At 49.7% G+C, this 21,036-nt stretch overlaps 1 protein-coding gene across 2 annotated transcripts in view; it reads right to left on the minus strand.

Annotated features, from left to right (window-relative positions):
• GRK3 (G protein-coupled receptor kinase 3) overlaps window positions 1-20,360 on the minus strand; it is a 43,994-nt gene extending 23,634 nt beyond the window's left edge. The window contains exons 1-2 of one of the 2 annotated variants that reach the window (XR_010622381.1): window positions 20,045-20,360; window positions 10,705-10,781 (exon numbers count right to left, since the gene is read on the minus strand). Coding sequence is in view for 1 of the 2 variants with exons in the window: in XM_065739059.1 (XP_065595131.1) it covers window positions 10,705-10,781; window positions 20,045-20,157 (190 nt within the window). In the remaining variant the exon portion in view is untranslated. The remainder of the gene's footprint in view (window positions 1-10,704; window positions 10,782-20,044) is intronic. The other variant, XM_065739059.1, reaches the window with a different exon arrangement.
• Between the last annotated feature and the right edge of the window lie 676 nt (window positions 20,361-21,036).

The following is a 21,036-nucleotide window of genomic DNA, read 5'->3' on the forward strand; positions in this document are numbered from 1 at the left end:
CAGAAATCTAATTAAGGAATTATCTTATGAGAATCTCCAAACTTTCCAATTATTCTCACCGAAAAGAATCATTCTTGAAATACTTTGTAGCCCACTGAGTTTACTGTTGGTTTTTTTCTTCTGAAAACAGAACAAGTTTGCCATTTCCTTGAAAGCCATCTGCAATCACCACCCAGAGCAGTATCACCAGGGAACGGCGAATCCAGACCCAAAGCACAGATCTTCCTGCAGCACAGGAAACATCCCATCAACCCCACCTGGAGCAAACCTGAGGACCAAAACGCCATATTTCTGGATCTCCACCAACGGCACTTCTGGAAACAAACCTCACTCATTAACTCCTCTTTTACACATGATCAAAACAGCAGAGCAAAATAACGCTGAATAGACTGGACTTCTATTTGGACAACGAACCAAAGAAGATTACAGTTGTGTAATTAAGAGAGCAAAGAGTGGCACAAACAGCGATGAATGCAGTGAAAGAAAAATCCCTGGCGTGCCCCCAGATGCTGGCTCCTCATCAGCAAAACCCACAAACAAAATAAACCCACAGAGGCGACTGTGGGAGGGGTGTGAAAATACAGCAGCACAACTCTTCAGCAACACCCCTGCCAACACTGCAGCCCTGTGCAATGGGCAGGGGACGAGGAGCAATGCCAGGCTGCCGCCGCTGCACAGCTCACAGTGTTTTTGTCTTTAAGTTGCACTGTGATGTTGAAAGAAAGAAAAATAAAATAAGAGACACATCCAAAAGAAGAAGTTGGGAACTCTGACAGCTCGTTGATGTACCAGCTATCCACCATTTTCTTTGGAGGAAAAAGAAAGTCTATCCGTTCCAGCTCAAAGTACTGTTTGATAGCACACAGGTTGGTGTAAAAATAGATCTCTCTCTCTTTTCCTTTGAAAAACCCATCGATCAGAGCACTTCTGTGTGTATCTAAGACACGCTGCACACAATGATGCACGTGCACGTCAGGAGGCATGAAGAAGTGTTTCTGAGACACGCTGCTCATTACCAAGGGATGCTGCATTTCACCTCCTGCCAATCCCAGCACTGCCGTTCTCTCAGGGCCACCAGTCAGCAGCAGAACACACGCTGTGCCCCAGAACTGATCTCTCTAGAAGAAAGGTTTCCATTTATGGTTTCTGTTGTGTTGTTTTTTTTTTTTTCCCCAGAAGTTATGCTATAGCCAAAGAGAAAGAAGATTAGGCACCTCCAGCATGCAACAGGCACTGCTCCAGCAGTCAGCTGCACTTCCACCGCAGCACAAAGGAGATCTCACTCTTCTTTTGCTGATGTTCTGAGATTGAGGGAAAAATTATTAGCCAGGAAGCACAGCTTTCAGATAATAGCAAAACTAATTGACAAGAAGCAGTGTTGGAGTAGTGACAGCAGATCCAAGGAGTTCGGGGAGAGCTGACGCAGAGCACAATGAGCACAGTTAGCTGCACACTGCAAGGGAACCCGAGAACTGAAAGCGGGAATTAAAGAAATGATAGCGTTAAGTAACAGCTAAAAGGAACCAGCAATTATTTATGAAATAAAGATGTTGACAGCTTTTTGCTTTAAAGACTTCTCCTGTGCTGTATAATTTCTGCAACAACCAGATCAGTGGCTGTTAAGGAAAAAAATAAAATACAGGTAACGCCCAAGGGATGGATGGAATTAATAATGCAGCCACGTGAGAACAAGAGGGCACCTCACTCCAGGCTGAGCCCTCCCAGGCTCTGGGCAGTCCTTTTTTCTCATTTCTTTCTTATGGGTGATCCTGCACAGCCAAATGCCATTGTTTGCAGTGAGCCCCATCACTGACACAGCTCTCATGCTCACTGCTGTGCCGCAGTCTAAAGGTCGCCCTGCATTCATCACGCCACGTCCCCATCCTCAATTTGTAAGCAGTACAAAATAACAATAATAAAACTAATGAGGAACTCCATAATAAAACAGCCTCGGATAAAACTACTTATCTAATCCGAGCTGGAACTTTATTAGTATCCGATTCAAATTTCCTTTGAATGGGAGTAAATAAAAATCTTATTAAAGCAAACAGAAGCAACCAGGTAAGTCAGCAGAGCTAAAAATAGGCAGCTGAACCCTGATGCAGGGATTCGCAGTGCCACAGACTGAAAGGAGGCTGCATCTATTTACAGCAGACCTGAACGTGGTCCAACATGCTGATGTCGACTCCTTCTAGTAAGCAAAATAGCAAATCAGAAAACAAAAATGTCGAGCTCCTTCCAAATACTCACTAAACGTGCTGTGTATAAATAGAAGGAGGTGATCGGAGCCCATGGGGACAGCTGCGTGCAGTTGGGTCCTCTCACTGCATCCCCCAGAGCTCCACAACACCCACGTTTTAACTCATTTGGGGGCACTTAAATAAAGGTCTCTCTCCCGAGTCCCTCTCAGACCTCCCCCCATCTCTGCTATTGGGCCCAACAGACCCCAGAGGAAGGTAAGCAGAGGGATGGCCACCTCGCCTCCAGCAAAGCCATCCTGCAGATCTGCTGGGAAACCACCTTGTGTTTCAACCCCAGCCACAACTCTGGGTTTCAGAGACCAAAAGTCAGGGACAGAGGTCTATGATTAAACCATGTAAGTACCTCAAACCTGCCCATGCTGTCCCAGAACACCCAGTCAAGTTCAAAGGCTCAGTCTGCACAGTAAGCGCACACAGTTGCCAAAGCACAGGATAATTAAGAGCCCCTAAAAGCTCCAGAATGGAGATGAGTGATGATTCCCTCATTCAGGCACTGGGAGACCTAAAGTGACAGGAGATCTGACCCACACAAGCAGCGGGGCTTGGCAGCAGAGAGCTGCACACATCTTGCAGCCCCAAAGGCAGCGCAGCTTTCCTCACTGTGAGCTATTTGCCTTCAACCTATTTCTTGTAACAGCCTGATGTACGTTCACTCTTCATTAAAAATAATAGATCATAACAAATTAAAACATAACTCTGCACATAAAAAGCAGGATAAAAGAACAAATTAGATTTTACAAGACAGCACTTGCATACATCGGCAATGAGCGCAGAACAGTTTTCCAAGAACAGAAGCAAACTGAGCCCAAATGAGTCTGCGAGTTGCCAGGTAGCTGGTTTAATAACTTCCATAAATCCACATATAAAAATACGCTTTGCATCAGTGCAAGTGTCTTTAAAGAAAATCCCTACTTCAGGCATGCTCATTGCAGGGGAGCTAGACAACATGACCTTTAAGGGTCCCCTTCCAACACCAATCATTTGGTGATTCTTTGCTTCCCAACAGCCTCAGTCCTGCTGAGAGCAGCAGTGCTGTGCTGTCCCTCCATAGGGATATCCCCAATGGTAGCACACCTCTGACAACACCACCTTATCCCACACCTGGTGGCCAGCAGCATACGGACTTCCAAGGACAAGGGGCATGCGCTCTATCCTTTGCACACCTCAAAGTCACATCACAATGGTATGTAAAAATATTCTAATTCTTAGCATGACAACTAAGAACAGCACTGAAGCATTTTGTTTCAATCAGCTGCAAAGAATGAGCCTGAATTCCTTCACTAAAGCTCACTAAGAAGTACAGAGCGCTCGAGTTCTGTTCTTTTTTCACTTGTGGAAGTGGTGGGAGTTCCTCAGATTTACAAGTAAGTGGCATTAGCAGCCACCAGCAAGCTATTAGCGAGCTAACAAGTATTAGCAGCTTTAAATGTCACCGTTGTTGTTTGGAACTCGTCTCATCAGCTCTTTCCCTACGTCACAAGAACTCTCAGTCCCTGCAAAGGACGTGACAGTTACCTCCTGGATTAACATTCTTCAGTGGAACAATTTTTATAGACGACTTTGACGACGCAGGTCCGAACCCCTGATCCTGAACAGACGCTGCTCCTGTGCAGTGCTCCAAGCTGTAACAGCAGGAGGGTATCGCCCAGGGTCCGATGTCCTTAGCAAGCACTACGAGGAACCTCAACCACTGTAAAGAACCAAACTTGCTCACAGCAGCACCAGCAAGGTTGTTACACTGCAGCTAGCATCACCAGCCAGAGCACACCGACAGCACTCGGTGAGGTGAGGAGCAAAACCACCACAGCAACAGCAGTGGGACACAGAACTGTCCCACGTGAATCTCAGCATCTTCCTGCGCTCTCAGAAGGAGGAGAGCTGCTGAGAGCTGAAGACTCAGAAACAGATGGTTCTCCTTCTCTCCTGGCTCCCTCATCTAATGGAAGAAATTACTGTTAGAAGCATCTCAGTTCATTCAGAAACCGTTCTGCACATCTCTGACCCCCGCCCAACACAGGCACTGCAGGCTGTTCTGCACTCTCCTCAACACAGTGCTGTTGTAAGGAACCAGGACAGTACTTACGGGCTTGCAGCAAACACTCTGCCTGCTCCCCGACCTGCAATGATTTCGTAATGGAACTGATGGTCACAGCTCTCTGGTGAGTCTGCTGCAACTCTTAAGACTATTGCTGAAAGTCAGCAGACTTCACAGCCTCAGCTATTTATGTTCTACTTATTGTACCCTTGGTACTGGAGTTTTTCTCTGGTTACTAATGAGTTATCCCACTGAGAAGAGCGAGCAGCATTGACAGGGCCAGACGATTTGGTTTGTTATTGCTATGGAGCCACACAGGTAAATCCCATTAACGCTGTTATTATGCCATGCTAGAGATGTGGAAAACTAATATTTACCTATTTCACAGCAGGGTTCTGAGCCTTAATTAGTCTGTGGACTGTTTGAAGACGCATGGATAAAACCCCCATGGAAGTGCAATGCTTCTGACTGACTGGCAGGGAAAACAAGGTTGTGCACAGAGCAGTGATGGCGCACAAGTGGGATCTTCCACCAGAAATGGCCTAAGAAAGCTAAAGTGAACACTAGCAGATGGAAAAAACAGAAAGCTGTACCAGTAGGGAAGTGGCTGAGCAACCTGCAAGGTTGGGTTTGTAACACAGAATCGTGGAATGGCTTAGGATGGAGGGAACCTTAAAGGCCATCCAGCTCCAACTAGAAATATCCAAGTGAAATCTCATCCAGAAAACTTATAATACGTGGATAGGTACAGATGACAAACTGTATTTGTTGCCTATCTCGGTCATTTTCTCTCCTACTTCTCCACTCCTGGATTTGGGCCTCCAAAATGCTGCAGCTCTCAGTAACCCAACCCAAGAGCTCTGTAATTACACTGCATGGCTGAGACAAACACTATTTTTCCCCACAATTCAAATTTTCCAAGAACTGTACTGTATATAAATGCTAATATATATCAGCATGTACACATTATCCATTATGTGATGTTCCAGAGGATGACATATATATATATATTTCTTCTATTTTAAAGCTCAGATTTAATCTGTAGCTCCTCTGGGAAATCACACGACGAATCGGCTCCAACGCTTCTAGAAAGAAAGGCACGGGAGCTTATCAGGCTGCATCCCAACAAAGAAATGCTCAATTATTCATGACGAGAAGCAAAATAAATAAATAAATGCATACATTTTTTATAGAGACTTTGGATACTGTCTGTCCCTGACACACAAGACAGACATCTCCTTAAAACCGCCTACAGGCGAAACATGCGGACCTCCAGCAGGAAGCTTCAGCAGCACCACTCTCAATGATCTCCGGTGTAATTCATGCAAGTATCATGTTTATTTCACAACAAAATAAAAACGTATGCCGAGAGAAACGTAGCCTCCAGCAACGTCAAAATGATGAGATGAAAACCAGACCTCAAACTCAAGGCTAATTCTGAGGAAAAAAATGCATCTAGCAAAGCAGGCCGAGCTTACAGGAGGGCCCTGAGCATGCAGTTTCTCTCCATCAGCACTCACACCCTGCACAAGAGGAGAACTGCAAGGGAACAGCTCAGTGCGAAGTGTCTTGCAGGAACACTTTCTGTTTCAGTTTGCAGTCACACAGTTTCCGACGTTTACTTGTGGTTTGCGCTGTTTTAGACGGATCAGAGGCACTGTGCAAGGAAAGCACGCGCTCACCAAGCTCGTAAGGGAATCCTACAGACCATCCACCAGCCAGGTTTTAGCCTGAACTTGAATTGAGAAACAAGAAGGAACACAAGAATAGAAGATCCCTCTTAAGACAGTCTTTGAAATGCTGTCTCTTGTTCAGCTGCTTACTTCCTGATTTTGATGGTGCCCACTTCTGCGTGGTGGCTGTCTTCTCCAGGTCAGAAACGGAACCTCCAAAAAAAACCCACTTGAATAAACAGTCTGCCTCCTCACTCTGGCCAAAAACCTCACCAAGCACACGACTATTTTCCCTGCACAAGTCCCCTTCTCACATCCATCCATGCCCGATGCTGCTCCACGCACCCAGCCCTGCCCTAACCCTCCTCAACCTCGCCCATCCAAAGCACCGCTGACTTTCTCTACTCCCAACCAAGTTTTGTTGCTTTCATTGTTATTTCCTTGGAGGACTATTTCATTAGTCGAAAGTGCCAATGACACATACATCTTACACTTAAATTAAACAATAGCTTAAATAATGCTTCGGGGAGGTGCTTCTCCCCGCCTGTTATTTTTAGGCACCTCGGGGAGTGCAGTGTGCTGAGCTGCCACAGAAAGAGGAAGAGCAAAGAATGTTTTTCTCAACAGATTTTAACTCCACATCCATCTAATCATTAGCATCAAGTAATGAAACACGATGGGTCCCTAACCAGAAAAGCAAGCGACAGAAAGCATGATTCCTTGCAATAAATAAAAAACCCAACGCTCTCATCCTATTTATTTTTATTATTTTTCAACAGAGCTGTCAGTGAGAGAGCTAGAGGAAACGTGAAGCAGAAGGTCAGCAGTGCGCTTCCCTCTTGCTGCAGAGGGTGGGCAGAAAGTCCCTCCCTGCTGCTGCAGGTTGTCTGTGCAGAAGTATGTCTGAAACGGACCAAACGCTCAACTGTCCCGGATGCTGAGCTGGAAAGCAACCCAAACACACACTGAGCTGCAGCAGTGTGAGGGAGCAGCTGAACGCACACAGCCCCAAGCAGGACCTGCATGTGTGCTCACGTGGGCTGGGACACCTCCAGCTGCAGCTGGCTGGTTGGACAGGACAGAACAGACATTAAGGAAATGCTAGAGCAAGATCGACTACTGGCTTTTGTTTAATTTGTTCTTTTTATACTTATTTTATTTCATGGAAATTAAATGGAATTTAGATCCAGCTTTATCCGGAGGAAAAAAAATGCATTTAGTAAACAAAGTGAAAAGTTTACACCTACTCATACTGCAGTAAAAGCAGCTGCTGAACTGCTAAGATGTGTTTGGTTCTCACCCCTCACCAAGACCCAAACCCAACAGCTCTACATAGGTGACAAACTGAGGTAGTTGCAGGCAAACTCCCATGTCTAACCAGCCTGCAAATCAGGCCAGGAACCCAGGCTGAGCCCAACCTGTCCTGCAACTGCAAGATGCTCCACGCCTCTGTCCAGCTCTGCTCCTCACCTACCACGCAGATGCAATCTGTACAAAACTCCACAATCAAACACTGAACCAAAAAAATAAATAAATAAAAACCTGGTCCAAGGGAACGCACCTTAATAACCACAACAAACCCTTTCTAAAGTAATACTGTAACCTGACTTCTGTTTTTAATGCTTGGCAGTTACACGTGCCGCAGCAGACTCCGACTCTCCCAGCAGCTACACCCACTGCAGCTCATTTCCAAACTGCCCTCTGCACGCAGCATGTTCGCAGAGGGTCTGCAGCACAACGCAGCCCTGGAAGGATTTCACACAGAGTTTTAACACATCAAGAAGCAGAGTGGATTCCACATGTAAATGATAGATACCGGGATAGCAAAATTGTGTCTTTTTTTTAATTTTCCCCTCCTCTCTCTAAAGCAAACACATAATCTGGTGTTGTAGCAAACAGGATGTGGTAAGAAGAAAATTAGCTAAGGTGGTTACGCACTGCGCTCCGAGACATGCTGTACTTCCCCAAGATGCTTCTGCTGTGGAGGAAGCAGCTTCTGCAGGCGCTGGTGGCCTGCAGGGCAGCTCTTCGCCTCTGACTCATTCTGTATTTCTTAGAGAGTTCGTGACCGTTCTGGAGAAGCCCTCCTGCAAACGGTCGTCAGGGATCATCGGCACATGCAGCTGGTAAAGCAGTGCCACAACAAGGCTTAGTGACAGGAAAACATCACCGGGTGTGACTCCACACACAGCACACGGGCTCGCACCACACAGGGGATCAAAGCTTGGCTCCTTTTCCATTGGAAAGCAGGATATTGAAAAACGGAACAAAGCGGGAACTGGAGCTGTGAGACAGAACTGTGTTCTGAGGAAAAAAAAACAACGAAACTGAACGGTCCTCATCTCCATGCCAGAGCAAAACGAGCTAGCTGGGTGAAACTTTACGATTCGTACGCAAAGGAAAGCATCCTGTAGCAGGAGGAAAATGAAGCAGCAGGTCCTGCAGCTCCGCTCCCCACAGGATGGGTCCAACTCAACCACACACCTCGCTCAGAGGCGATGCTGACTTCTGAGTACCACACCACACTGATCCCAAATGCCTGCCTACAATTGAAGGTGCTTTACCACAAGTTATTATGCTAACGAATGGAAACAGAGCCGGTTTAATGGCAAAGAACAAGTTAGAAAACGCAATAAAATTTAAATGAACCACCATGGTATGGGAATACAATGTTTTCAAGCGCCAAAGTCTTCCATTAAAAACAGTCACATTCCTTCTCTTCTCCCTCCCCTCTAAGCCCTTCCTCAGAAGGAGCCGCCTCCAGGAGCAACCCAAGCTCCAGCCCTGTGGGCACAGCTGGCCTCTGTCCTCCACGGCTGGGACTGCACCAGGGAGAGAAGGAGAGCTCTGCACATCTGCAAGCTGTGCATCTCCAGTAATGGGAAAAGCTAATCCCCTAACGATAGCTCAGGCTCCACAGTTCCAGTTCTGGCAGCTGCCAGAGTGGGGAAAATAAGAAGATAAAATCTTTCATTTCTTCCAGGGTCAGTTACCTAACAGTAATTGCTGTGACTTATCAGAATAACTGCAACAGTCTTCTCTGTTCTCTGGAACCAACTATTAATGAAAAGCATTCAATTACATAAATACAAATATCCATTACATATAAGCTGTTCCATTCAAATTCTTTTTTTTCCTAAAGACTTCTCCATTTCATTGCCACCAAAGAGAAACAAGCAGTGTAAGCCATCCCTTATGAGGTTGCTAAAAATTCCACTTATTTTGCGACTGCTAGGCCATAGCAAGATGTGAATGCTTCAGCAGAGGCCACTAAGCTGAAGCACATGCTGCAAGATGTGAGCACAAACAAATGAGATACCCCTGATTGTACAACATAGATGTAATGCCATGGGACACCAGCACCATTAGGAAACAAGGCACAGCAGCACCTTGCTCCCAGCATCTGCTCCCACTGCTCATCACATTCTCCCTCCTTTCCTTCAGACAGGAACAGATGCTCCGAGCTCCACTCCTTCCCAACCCATTTTAAAATTCTGACCCCACTCTGCAAGACAAGAACTGCTGTACCATCACCGCACTTAAAGCAACCCGCTCCTAAAATCCACTGGACAAAGACATCACAAGCTCCTCATGACACCCACTGAACTGCTTTACACCCATTAAGTATCAAAGACCAACATACATATACTATAATCACACTAAGCCTCTGAAGGCAGACGCACCTCACCACCTCTGCAACAACTTTTCTCTCTCTCTTTAGACTGTGCACCCTCACTTCTCTCTGTCACAGCCCGCATTGTGCCCTACTTCAGCACTTCCTCACACTGAGCAGATGCTAAGTAAGGTCTGCTCCCTGCCCCTGCTCCTTCCTGGCCTCCTCCCAGCAGGTCCACGTACATTCTGCAGCCCGGTGCCAGGATAGGGCGCAGCACTCTGCCAAAGCAGGATTACTTGACATGCCTTGCAGGCTGCAATCCCGTGGTTATATTTAGTTGTGTGATTTCGCTGAGACGTCACGGCTCACTGTAACCCCCAGCTCAGATAAAACACTGCCTGATCTGCAAGCTCTCCAACCTCTCTTTGTGCATTTATCCTGCACAGGTGCAGCATCGCACCTCCTGTTCACGGAGCTCTTTGGTAACCTGCTCCCAGCGTGGGTTACAGCCTTTCCCTGAGGTTCCTCATCTCAGCATTCCCACTGATGATAAGCAAAACACTGCAAAGAAAGCGATCTCTGACATTTGTACAAGCCTGCTGGATGCATCCATCCAACCCCACCCCGTGAGCTCTTCTCAGGTCACTCTTCCCAGCAGTGTCACCCAGGCACTGCCCCCTGTGCTGCCACGGGAACACCCGGCAGACAGACAGCATGACAAGCACAGTATTTCTGTACAACTGCTCCCTGACCAAGGCTTATTATCCTGCAGACAGAAAAAAAAAAACCACAACCAAACTTAAACTGATGTGACACATTATACTGTTGACAAGCCCATACCAAGTAATACAATTTTCTCCTACATGCTTCCCAGTAATTCAATTATTTTTCCAGTAGTTTTCCAGAACATGAAGTTAAGCTGACAGATTGCCTTGCTTCACCTTCTACCCTTCCACATTTCATTCTACCAAAGGCCTCTGTTTCACCGAGTCCTGTCCACCTTCCAGCAGTCTCCACACCACTCACCACAAGGATTCTCTGCAGTCCTCACAGAGAGGTGGCAGACAAGCCAACCTTAAAAGAGCTACAAGAACAGCATTTCACTGCAGCACGACTTACCAATCTTCTGATGAAAGATCTTGTCGAAGGTTAATTCCCCTCTCTCCTCGAGGTATTTCTGCATGACACTGCGGATGCTGAAAGGGAAAACAGAAAGAGGTAACTGAAGCTGCTTCTCCTAAACAAAACTTTTCACATACTTTGGAGAAAAGGATTGTTGCAATGAAACCTCTATGTGAAGGCCAATGCAGCTCAGCGTGCTGTGCGCTGCTGCTTCCTCAGCCTCCTGTCAGGTTTTAGCCAGCACTGTGCAAATAAAAGCACGAGTCAATCGAGCCTGCATCAGGCCCTTCACACGGCCATCGCCATGGATCATTTGGAAAATTAGCCAGCGTTGGCTCCATTAGGAGCCCGGCTTGGCTGTGGTGCACTTAACATCTCCTTTGGCTAATTTATAATGTCACAATCACTCATCGAAACCACATTAACAGAGATTTTCTTTATTTGTCAAGGAACGTCAATATTCATTTTAATATAATGCAATAAACATTTCATACGGGCAGCAATACAAGCACATAAATTTTAAAATCGATGCGGCACAGCGGTGCCGTGCCTCAATGCAGCAGCACTCAGCCAAAATCCACGACTTCTCTTTTCTTTGTTTCCCATTCTAAAACTGTCATTAAAAGAATGACAAATACCCCACACAACGTATCCCTGCCCTACGTAAGGCTGCCAAAATCACTCGCACCTCTTCAGAGGTGCAGCTGAGCGCCTGATCCCTGAGAAATACAGACTCCACACTACTCCGTGTCAGGAAAACAAAATGAAATAACTAGTTCTGAAATGCAGCAGAGAGCAGCCTGGCTCTCAAAGGCAAACCCTAACACTTCCTGGAGGAGGAAAAGCAGATCACTTGCTGGCCACCAGGGTTCTCAGCCCCTTGCCCACACGAGGACAACCCCTGCTGCTCTGCCCCGCTCCGGTCCCAGCGCCCAGCTCCAGCATTCCCAGGAGGGCACCAGACCAGCACTAATAGAATGAGCCTTTCTCATCACAAGGGCTCTCCACTGCCACAGCAAGTGTGCTGTGAGAAATCACATCAATCTGAGTCTAGACAGAGGGAGGAGAGAATGAAAAACCTAACGTGAGAGTGAAGCGCTCTGGAAAACACACCCTTCAGATGGATGGAAAAAATCCTGCCCAGCCCATGGCACAGGCAGGAAGGAAGGCTCCTCTGCTCCTGAGGGCTGACCCATCAGCAGCCCTGCGGGTGAGCAATCTGCTGCTAAGAGCCACATTTGGCAGAAAAATGCCCGCTCCTCAAAGGCTCTCCCTGCCCAAATGTGCTCTCAGCGCTAATGCGAGCGGTGGCCTTCCCCGTGGGTCAGCTTGGTTCACAGCACGACCCACCTCGACAGCAATGCTGCAAATAAGCAAAACAAAAGCTGGCTGAAAACCAAATCCAGGGAGACTTCAGAAACAAAAGCACATCCGATCGCACTGGAGAAAAACCTTTTGTCCATGTATTATTACTTTTTTTAATCTCAGAAAGGAAGAAAATAGCACACAGCAAAAAATTTGGGGACACTCAGCTCGCTGTCCGCACACCACGAGCATGCTGAGCTGACAGGACAAGTACACGCAGGGGAAACCAAAAGACAGACTTAAGAATCATAGAGTAGAAGAGATTGGAAGGGACCTTAAAGATGTTCTGTTCCATCCCCATTGCTGTGGGCTGGCTGCCCCCAGCTCACACTGCCCAGGGTCCATCCATAGCCTCAAGCACCTCCAGGGATGGGGCACCCACAGCTCTGGGCAGCAGTGCCAGGACCTCAGTGCCCTCTGAGTGAAGAATTTCTTCCTGACACCCAACCTCAATCTCTCCTCTTTTAGCTTAAAGCCATTCCCCATTGTCCCATCCCTACAAGGCAGGAAGGCACCCAGCAGCAGTCCCAATCTGTGAACTGGAAAGGAAAGGTCAGCCTGACCTGGCCAGCAGGGCTGCAGGCTGCACTGGGAGCTGAGCTCACCACAACACAGCCCTTCAGATCTGATCAAAGGCATCTGCTGAGCAGCAGCCTTCATGGTTTGGGGGCCTTCCATAATTACAGAGCTCTCGTTGCCCATGAGCGTGCTGACAGGACACAGACAACGCCAAGGTACAGGTGCACAAAGCCCACCTGAAAATACAATTGAAAAAAATAAGAAAGAAAAATAAACCACGGGCATTTGAATAGAAAAGCACAAAGGTAGGGTGTGAGGAGCATGTCTCTGCAGCCCTGCCCTGCCACGAGCTCTGGAAGGGCAGCAGGGCACAGGGGAGCAGTCCTAGTGACCCTAGTGTCACTGAACCTGAGGAAGAAAACTCATCTCCTGTCAGGTCGCAGCACCCTGCCGGCCATAGGCACAGCCACAGCAGGTGCAGGCAGCAACCAGGAGCTGCAGCAGAGGGAAACGAGCAGCGTTCGTTTTGATACTTCCTAAAAGTTCTGCTATTAATTTCAGAGATGCACAGCTTCTGTCCCTGCGGGTTTGTCCTACTGAATTATGCAGGAGTTCTTCTGAGAGCATCTCATGCCTCGGAAATGGGAGGGTGAGGAGCGATGCGATGCTATGTGTGCACATGCATACTCTTCCCATTGGAATGACATCAAGAAGCTACTTACTGCTGACCTTCTTACCATGGTGTCTTAAAGGAGCTTTTTATCATTTATCATAAAAGCACATTATTTTTTCTTGTAAATCAATAAGAGTGGGATGCTGTATTTTGCAGAGATGCCTAGCAGAGCTTGAAAATAATTATCACACGTACCTTAATGCACCTGCAGGCACTAACACATTCACCTACGAGGCAAAACAGAGAAAAGACAAGAAACCAAAGCAAGCTGAAACATCAGCTTTACAGAGACGCATCCAAGGAGAGCAGATTGAGCACTGAACTCCACCAACGCTTCCTGTATCATCTCGGGCACGTTGCAAACATCACCGCCTCAGTTCCCCGCTCTGCAGAGCAGAGCAGTGCACAGCGACGCATCGCACGCCCTCCATCCACTTCGCTTTGCTTCCTCACAGACTTGTACCCACTTCAGAGTTCATTACAGGCTCCAAGTGATTCTGTTCTCAGGTATCACGGAGCACATTTTACTCACTGCTGCTGCTGTTCCTGCAATCCAGCAGGCAAAGTGAATTCCTAGCATGTAAATGCAGAAAGAACCACTGGCCCATCTAATCTGATCTACTTATCTACTATTTGTGATGTGCCTGGTTGGAAGAGGAAACAAATCATTAAGAGACTGAAAAGACCTTTTTGGACAACAATGAAGTGACACAGAAAACACACGTTCTTTTTATTCTTTTACTTCCTAGCACCCTATAATATTACTAGAATAACCTTGGCAGCAATGCAGTATTCAATTGACTTAATTATTTTAATAGAGAAATCAAAGCGATCATTGGTACTAAATTAATTAGCACACATGCTCATTCAGTTCCTCATCCCATCAGCCAAAGAATGAAGCAGCAATGAGTGCTCTGATCCCTCTCCACACACACAGCACATCCCCACGCATCCCACACACCAAAGCTGCACGCTATAGGATGGACCAACACGCCCAATCCCAGAGCAGGACCAGGCTCTGCCACCTTCCATCCCGATTTCACCCATTTCTACCCCATTTCCCATCTCACTTCATACTTCCAAACCGTTCAGCTGCAGTGAACCAATGCTCCTACAATTGTTAGGGACGACCACCAATGTCTTTGACCCAAGCAGATCCACATCTGCAATGAGTATTAACGGAGGAAGCTTATAACCTAAAGCCTAAAGCAAAAGCATGGAGCTGTGAGTTCAACAGTGACGCTGCCATCGTGTTCCTTGAAGACAGCCTGCATTATCATTGCTGAAATATGAAGCCCATATAAAAGCTTCTAAGTGCATGAATTTTTCAGGAATAATTACACTGAATTGTGATGTCAAGGCCATGCCCTTCCACCAGAACGCCGTTACTGAGAAACTGCGAGGAGCAGAAGCTGGAACAACATCACATCTCCTCACTCCACATGCCATTAAGCCATGTATCAGTCATTAAAAAAAAATAGGCTCAATGAATGAATTATTCTTCCACATCTGTAAAATGCTTAAGACTTCCTTTAAAAATAGTGTGCAAGTGTCAAGATTGAGCAACAGAGAACGACACGCAGCCCACGCTGGCTGGGACACAACACACCTGATTGTGACTGATTCATTTACAGCTGCAGGACGTGATTTCACACAGTCTTGGGTGTCTCTCTGCACCCTCGAGCTGCTCACAGTCAGCAAACAGACCTTAAAACAATGACAGAATGGCACACGGTCATCACAGACAACACACTCCTTCATGTGCAAGTGCACGTGAAGGGTTTAGCAACACTAGGTTTACCAAAAGTGAAAACTTGGCCTGCAAAGCAGATCTTCTGAGAACTTTTTAAACAAGTTAAAATGGGCAGAAATGTTCCCATGTTGGTTTTTTTTCCTCCTCCGGAAGAAACAATCCTCTTTAAACAAACAAGCATCCTTCAGAGCCACGCATCCCAAGCGCGCCGCAAAGATCCTCCTGCAGCAAAACAAAGCAAGGAAGTGTAAAATTGTCTCCATTGATTTTCTGCACTTCATCGTGCGCTTTAGACTCGCAGTTATTCTTAGAAGGGAGATGCCAACAAAGGAACTGATGGCTGGAACAAGAAGGAAAATCTGGGGTAGCAAAATGGAGAGGTGACACAGGGAGGTGTGGAATTCCTATATGAAAACAAGTAGAACGTGAAGATGTGGAGAAGCCAGGCTGGGGATGACAGAAGCAGCAGTAGAGGAGAGGCTCAGAAAGGAAAGTCACCTCCACAGCATGGAGCCATGTCCCACTAACCCGGTGCTTGCTGGGACCCACCAGGCTGCTGCTCTGTCCCTCTAATTCAATTGTGCCTGCACCTGACAGGATCTGAGAGGCTTTTTTCTAATTGCATTAATTACCCCCAAAATGTTCCTACTGATAAGAAGCTTAATGCAGACCCTTCCACGTGACCTCACAGAGCCCAGCGCTGCGCTGGAGCACTCTGCAGTACTCAGAGCACGAGAGATACTTGTAGGGTAAATAATCCCCAAGGATGGTACTCAAAAAACAGTATAGAAAACTGTATATTTAAGTAGGTCTATATAGATGGTACACGGACAGTAATGCAAAAGAAGATGGCTCACCTTTAGGATGGTAACTCACCTTTAGGATGATAAAGGCTCACTGTGGACTCCACGTGGGAGGGATCTCCAAGAAGAGATCTTTCCCTGGTGGTGGTCAGCCCTTAAATGGGGTTTGGCAGAGGTGGAGCCAGGCCCCACCCCTTCCAATCACACAGGTATACCACCATCTAGGAGGATGGTTGGACTAGATGATCTTGTAGGTCCTTTCCAACCTTATGAACCTATGAACCTTCACCTGTGCCCCTGTGGCTGACTCGGTGCTCACCTCAGGTGACCAATGACTGGTTCAGGCCATGATTCAACAGTTCCCATACAATGCTCAAGGGGTCCATCAGTCCTCCACCTCCCCGCAGCCACTCTGCAGTGCTGGGCACCCACACTGCAGGGTCAGTAAAGAAATCCTTCCCCGAAACAGCCCTCAGCACGGTGGCAGAAGGCTGCACATCAATCTCTTCCCCAGTTGCCCTCATTTACCTTTTGCTTAATTACAGTACCAATGCCCAAGGGAAGGCCTGTGATTAAAGCTGGAGCCTCTCATTGTCCCCACGGGAGAACAGAACACCTCCAGGGCAGCACTGGGGCAGAGACACACTGCACCTCCCACGTGTTGCTGATTTCCTAATGGGCTCCCCAGCTCGGTGTGCTATACACAGCAGTGCTGCCCTGCTCCTAGGCTCTGCCTTCTGCTTGGCCAAAGCTTGCCAGCAGGACACCTTGCCATTTCTGCAGTGCTCCAATCATTTATCAAGGCACCAGGTGCACAACAAAGCAGGCAATCATCACAGAACAGCTTAGGTTGAAAGGGAGCAGGATTCTCCTCCTCCTCGAACAGCTGCCCTATGAATATCCAAGCCTGCTTCTTGTCCCAGGCAACATGAGACAAAAAATAAGCTTCAGTCCACGTATTTCATCACTTCTGACAGGTAACCAACCAACTTTCTTACACTAACCAGCAACAGTAACTCAATGATGTAAATACACAGCTGGAAGGACAGAGATGAACACAGGGACACCGGGGTACAGCACAGTGGGCACCTGCTGCTCTCTGGCTGCTGCTGGACAGCATTGTCACTGGGGAGATGGGGAAACATGGCATGGAGAGCTATCTTAAAAGCAGCCATTATTCCTAGGACCCAAAAACTGAGCAGATGCATCAAATCAATTCATTTCAATCATTTTTCCTCTACAGTTTCACAAATTACAGTCAAAGAAGCTGCTTTGAGCAGTTCAAGTATCCTTATGCTCTTTAAGTTGGAAAGGACCCCCAAAGGCCACCGGGACCCACTGCCTGCAGTGCACAGGGACACCCACAGCCCCATCAGTGCTCACAGCTCCATCCCCTGACCATGGGTGTCTGCAGGGATGGGGCACGCAGTGCTGGTGTTACCTGCAGGGTCCAGCACACAGCTGCAGGTGCAGAGCAGCACAGAGTGAGGCGTGAGCACGGGGATGACACAAGCAGCATAACTGCAACAAATGCGAAAATTGCACAAACAGTTTTCAGGAACATTTTCTTAAGAGACAGCACTGTAAATGAACGAGCATAACAAGGAGGTGTTAGACAATACCAGAGAAAGCAATGTCAAAGGAACCAGGGCTGACAGCGCATAGACAGCGAGGTGCTCTGCCCTCTAACCTGGGGTGCTCGTGTTTGAATAGGTGCAAGAACTCAGGGTATGCCAAAGAGACAGTTAAGATAAAGAGAGACTGCCACAATGCCAAGAGAATAGAACTGCAACAGCAGAAGTAACAGGGGAGAGATCACAAATGGCCCAGGATGGAGCTGGGAAAGGAAAATCAACCACCATGCATCCCATAAACCTTAGCCAGAGCTTCACCGACACTGGAATGGCAGGCAAGGAGGAAAAACATTGCAGGCTGACCAGGGCCCAGTGCTGGCCTGGAAATACCTCTGGAGATACAGCGAGGATGGGATAATCAAGGAAAAACCTCACAGCTACAGAATGATTTTTAGGTGTCTGCAATATGGTTTGGTTTCTCCTGGGGGGGGGGTGAGGGGGGAGGGCAGGACTGGGGAAAGACTGGAGATCAGAGAGACCTGAGAGAAAAGCAAGAATTAATGTGAAAGAGAGGTAGCTACTGAACAAGGTTAGAAGAGATGAGATGAGAAACACCTCCAACCACAGCAGCAGAAAAGAAGCCCGATGGATGCCCACTCTGCTCTGTTCCCATACACCCAGAAGGAGCCCCGCACCCACCCTGGCTCTAACCTTTCATTTCCTGCACCTATTTCCTGCACCATTTGTCTGCACTTCCCAATATGCAAATCTTCATCTCAGAGCAGAAGGGACCAGCAAATCAGAAGAGCTATAACACCGTCCTCTTCCACTCCTGTTGGCCAAAATAAGGGGAACCTAAAATTTACATCCAAACGTGAAAGACCTCAGAAGCCCAATGAATACCCTAAAAACTGAGTGCAGTTCATTGGCTCCTTCCCTCCCAAACCTAGAGGAAAGGATCAAGGTTTCATACTGGCTGGTATTTCAGCATGCATGCCCCCTTTCCCACCGAGGTCCTGTTCCTGCAGGCCCTTCTGTCCACCCCTGCCCACCCACCTGCAGAGTCACACAATGAAGAGATGCCGCAGCTCTCCCAGCTCCTGCCAAGGTCCTGGGAAAGAAAGGAGGAAGCGCTGAAAGGAAGGAAAAGCAGACGACAGAGAACGCAAAGAGGGTTGTTTGGGTTTGGTGCTTAAAATCTCCAGCCCAGCCTCCTCCCTAGGCACACGTGTCCCATTGGCACGTCCTGCCCTCGTTCTTCCCAAGCTGTGACATTTAACAGTTCAGGCGCACAAACAATCTGAGGATGCTCCACACGAGCCCAGCAACCAGCAGCCCCTCAGCCAACAAACTTCACCCTCGCAGCTTGGTTGCTGCTGAGCCTTGGCCTGCAGCCTTGGAATCCACTCTGCCCTACAGCTACTGCCTTGCAAACAGGCAGAGCCCTCCGATTTTCACTGCAGCAAAAACCCTCTGCCTCTCATCACTTAACCCAGAGAGATAAAATGGTGCCAACAGGTGCACAGGGCTCCAGAAAGAGCACGACCTGAACAATCTTTGCAGCATTCCTGGAGCAGACGGTGCCGGAGCTGCAGCACGTCCCTGCCATCGCCTGCCCCTGGCTATGCAGCACGGCCACGGTGCTGCAGGGCTGGGCCCTGCACACTGAGAGAGCCAAAATCTCCTTGGGGAAAGGGCTCAACAGCAGACCTAGAGGAGCAGACTCTCTGCATGGCGGTGGGTTTTCGCTGTTACTATACCAACCTGCATGCAAGCCGTTGATTTGTATTATATAATTGTACATGGATCCGTCTGCCAGCAGCACACAGTATTTAAGTATGCCCAACGCATCGTGTCTGTTCTAATGAAGGGGGTTGGGGGAAAAAAAAAAACACCAAAAAAAAAACCACTAGAAACCAGCATGAAGACATCTGACACCAGAGCAACAGTCACTGCTTCCTCCTGCGTGAGGAAATCCCTGCTCTGGGCCAAGCAGCGCCCATTGCCAGCTCCCCTGGCCCCAGGCAAGCCACCGCTTCCCGTGCCAGCAACGGCTGCAAACCGCTTCCCACCTTCCTCGGAGCACGGGGGCTGCGAGCAGCTCCTTCGATCATCAGCGCGGCTGGCAGCCAGGTCCTGGCACAGGCAGCCCCGGGCGTGCGGCGGTTCGGCCGCATCACCCCCCGCACACCGCCCAGAGCTGTGCCCAGCACCGAGCCCGGGCCGCAAGGAGCGCGGCTCAGCGCAGGTGCACCTGCTGGGGCTGCAGCCCGCGGGTCGGGTCGCGCCCGCGGCTCCACACGATCGCCCGGCACGGCACCGCGCATCCCCGACGCACCGTGTGCCGGCACCGCGGGCACGCACACCGCCTCCAGCTGCGCTCCTTGCTGCCCGAGGGCTCTCCAAGGACAGCGCAGGGCTGTCCCGCCGGCTCATCCCGCTCCGGCACTGGGAGGGCGAGACCGGGCTCCATCCGCCGGTCGCGCTCAGGGGACCGCCGCTCCCCGGGGGCCGCGCTCGGGCGGAGCGGCGCTCCCGCATCCCTACGCCCGCTCCCACTGACCCCCACACCCCCCCTCCCCGTGCCCGGAGGCGACCGAGGCCCGACCCGGCGCGGGGCCCTCCTCGGCGAACCGTTACGCGGCGCTACCTGGGCTCGGGCAGCGTGATCTTCTTGCTGGCCCGGGCCGCCGGCGTGCTCTTGCTCTTCTCCATCGCCATCAGGTAGCTGACATCGGCCAGCACCGCCTCCAGGTCCGCCATGTTCCCGCTCCCGCCGCCGGGCTGCAGATGGAGGCTCGGCCGGGGGCAGCCGCCCCCTGGGGCGGGGAACGGCGGAACGGACGGCGGCGGCGGCGGAGCTCGGCCGAGCGCGTCCCGCGTGCCTCGGTGCCGCGCGGCGGCTGCGTGCGTGCAGCGCGGCGGGGCCGCTCCCCGCCCTCCCTCTCTCTCCCCCTCTCTCTCTCTCTCTCCCCCTCTCTCTCTCTCTCTCCCCCCCCACCCCCCCTCCGTCTCTCCGCTCCCGGGGCTCTCCGCCGGCCCTCAGCCCGCGGCCGCCGCGCCGGGCGGCCGGGAAACCCCCCCCTCCCCCCCGCTCCGCTCCGGCTCAGCCGGGCCGCCCCGCAGCGCCCCCCGCCCCGCGCCGCCTCCCGCGGGCGCTCGGCCCCGGGCTCCCGGCGGCGGCCATGGGGCTGCGGCGCGAGGGGCTGCGGCGAAAACGCGGACCTGGATCGCCGGAGCGGGAGAGGAGAGGGGACGGGCAGCCGGGGTTGGTTGGGGGGGGTGGGGTGAGTTGGCTCTCCGCTGGGTTGGACTCGTGGGCTCAGTGGGCTCTTCCAACCCTGATTTAGGTCCCGCGCTCCTGCGAGCCCCGCGGCTCCGAAGCGCCGAGCGCGGTGCCCATCCCCACGCGCGGCCCCGTGCGCTGTCTGCGTGGCAGCCGGCGCGTATGCAGATTTTCGCTCCTCTCTTTTTTTGAATTTCTTCAAATGTGTCACAAATAATTGGCTGAATGAAAGGCGAAGTCGGTGACAAGTCTGAAGGTTCCAACTCCGCTTGTTGTGAGCTCTTTTCAAGTGCCGCCACTCCTCCTTCCTACGGCTTTCCGAAAGCTAATGATCTGATTAGAGCCGGAGAAGGCAC

The sequence above is a fragment of the Cyrtonyx montezumae genome, unplaced genomic scaffold (genome assembly GCF_038088225.1).
Source record: "Cyrtonyx montezumae isolate F1298 unplaced genomic scaffold, pur_monq_1.0 scaffold_23, whole genome shotgun sequence".
In the NCBI taxonomy this organism is placed as follows: Eukaryota; Metazoa; Chordata; class Aves; order Galliformes; family Odontophoridae; genus Cyrtonyx; species Cyrtonyx montezumae.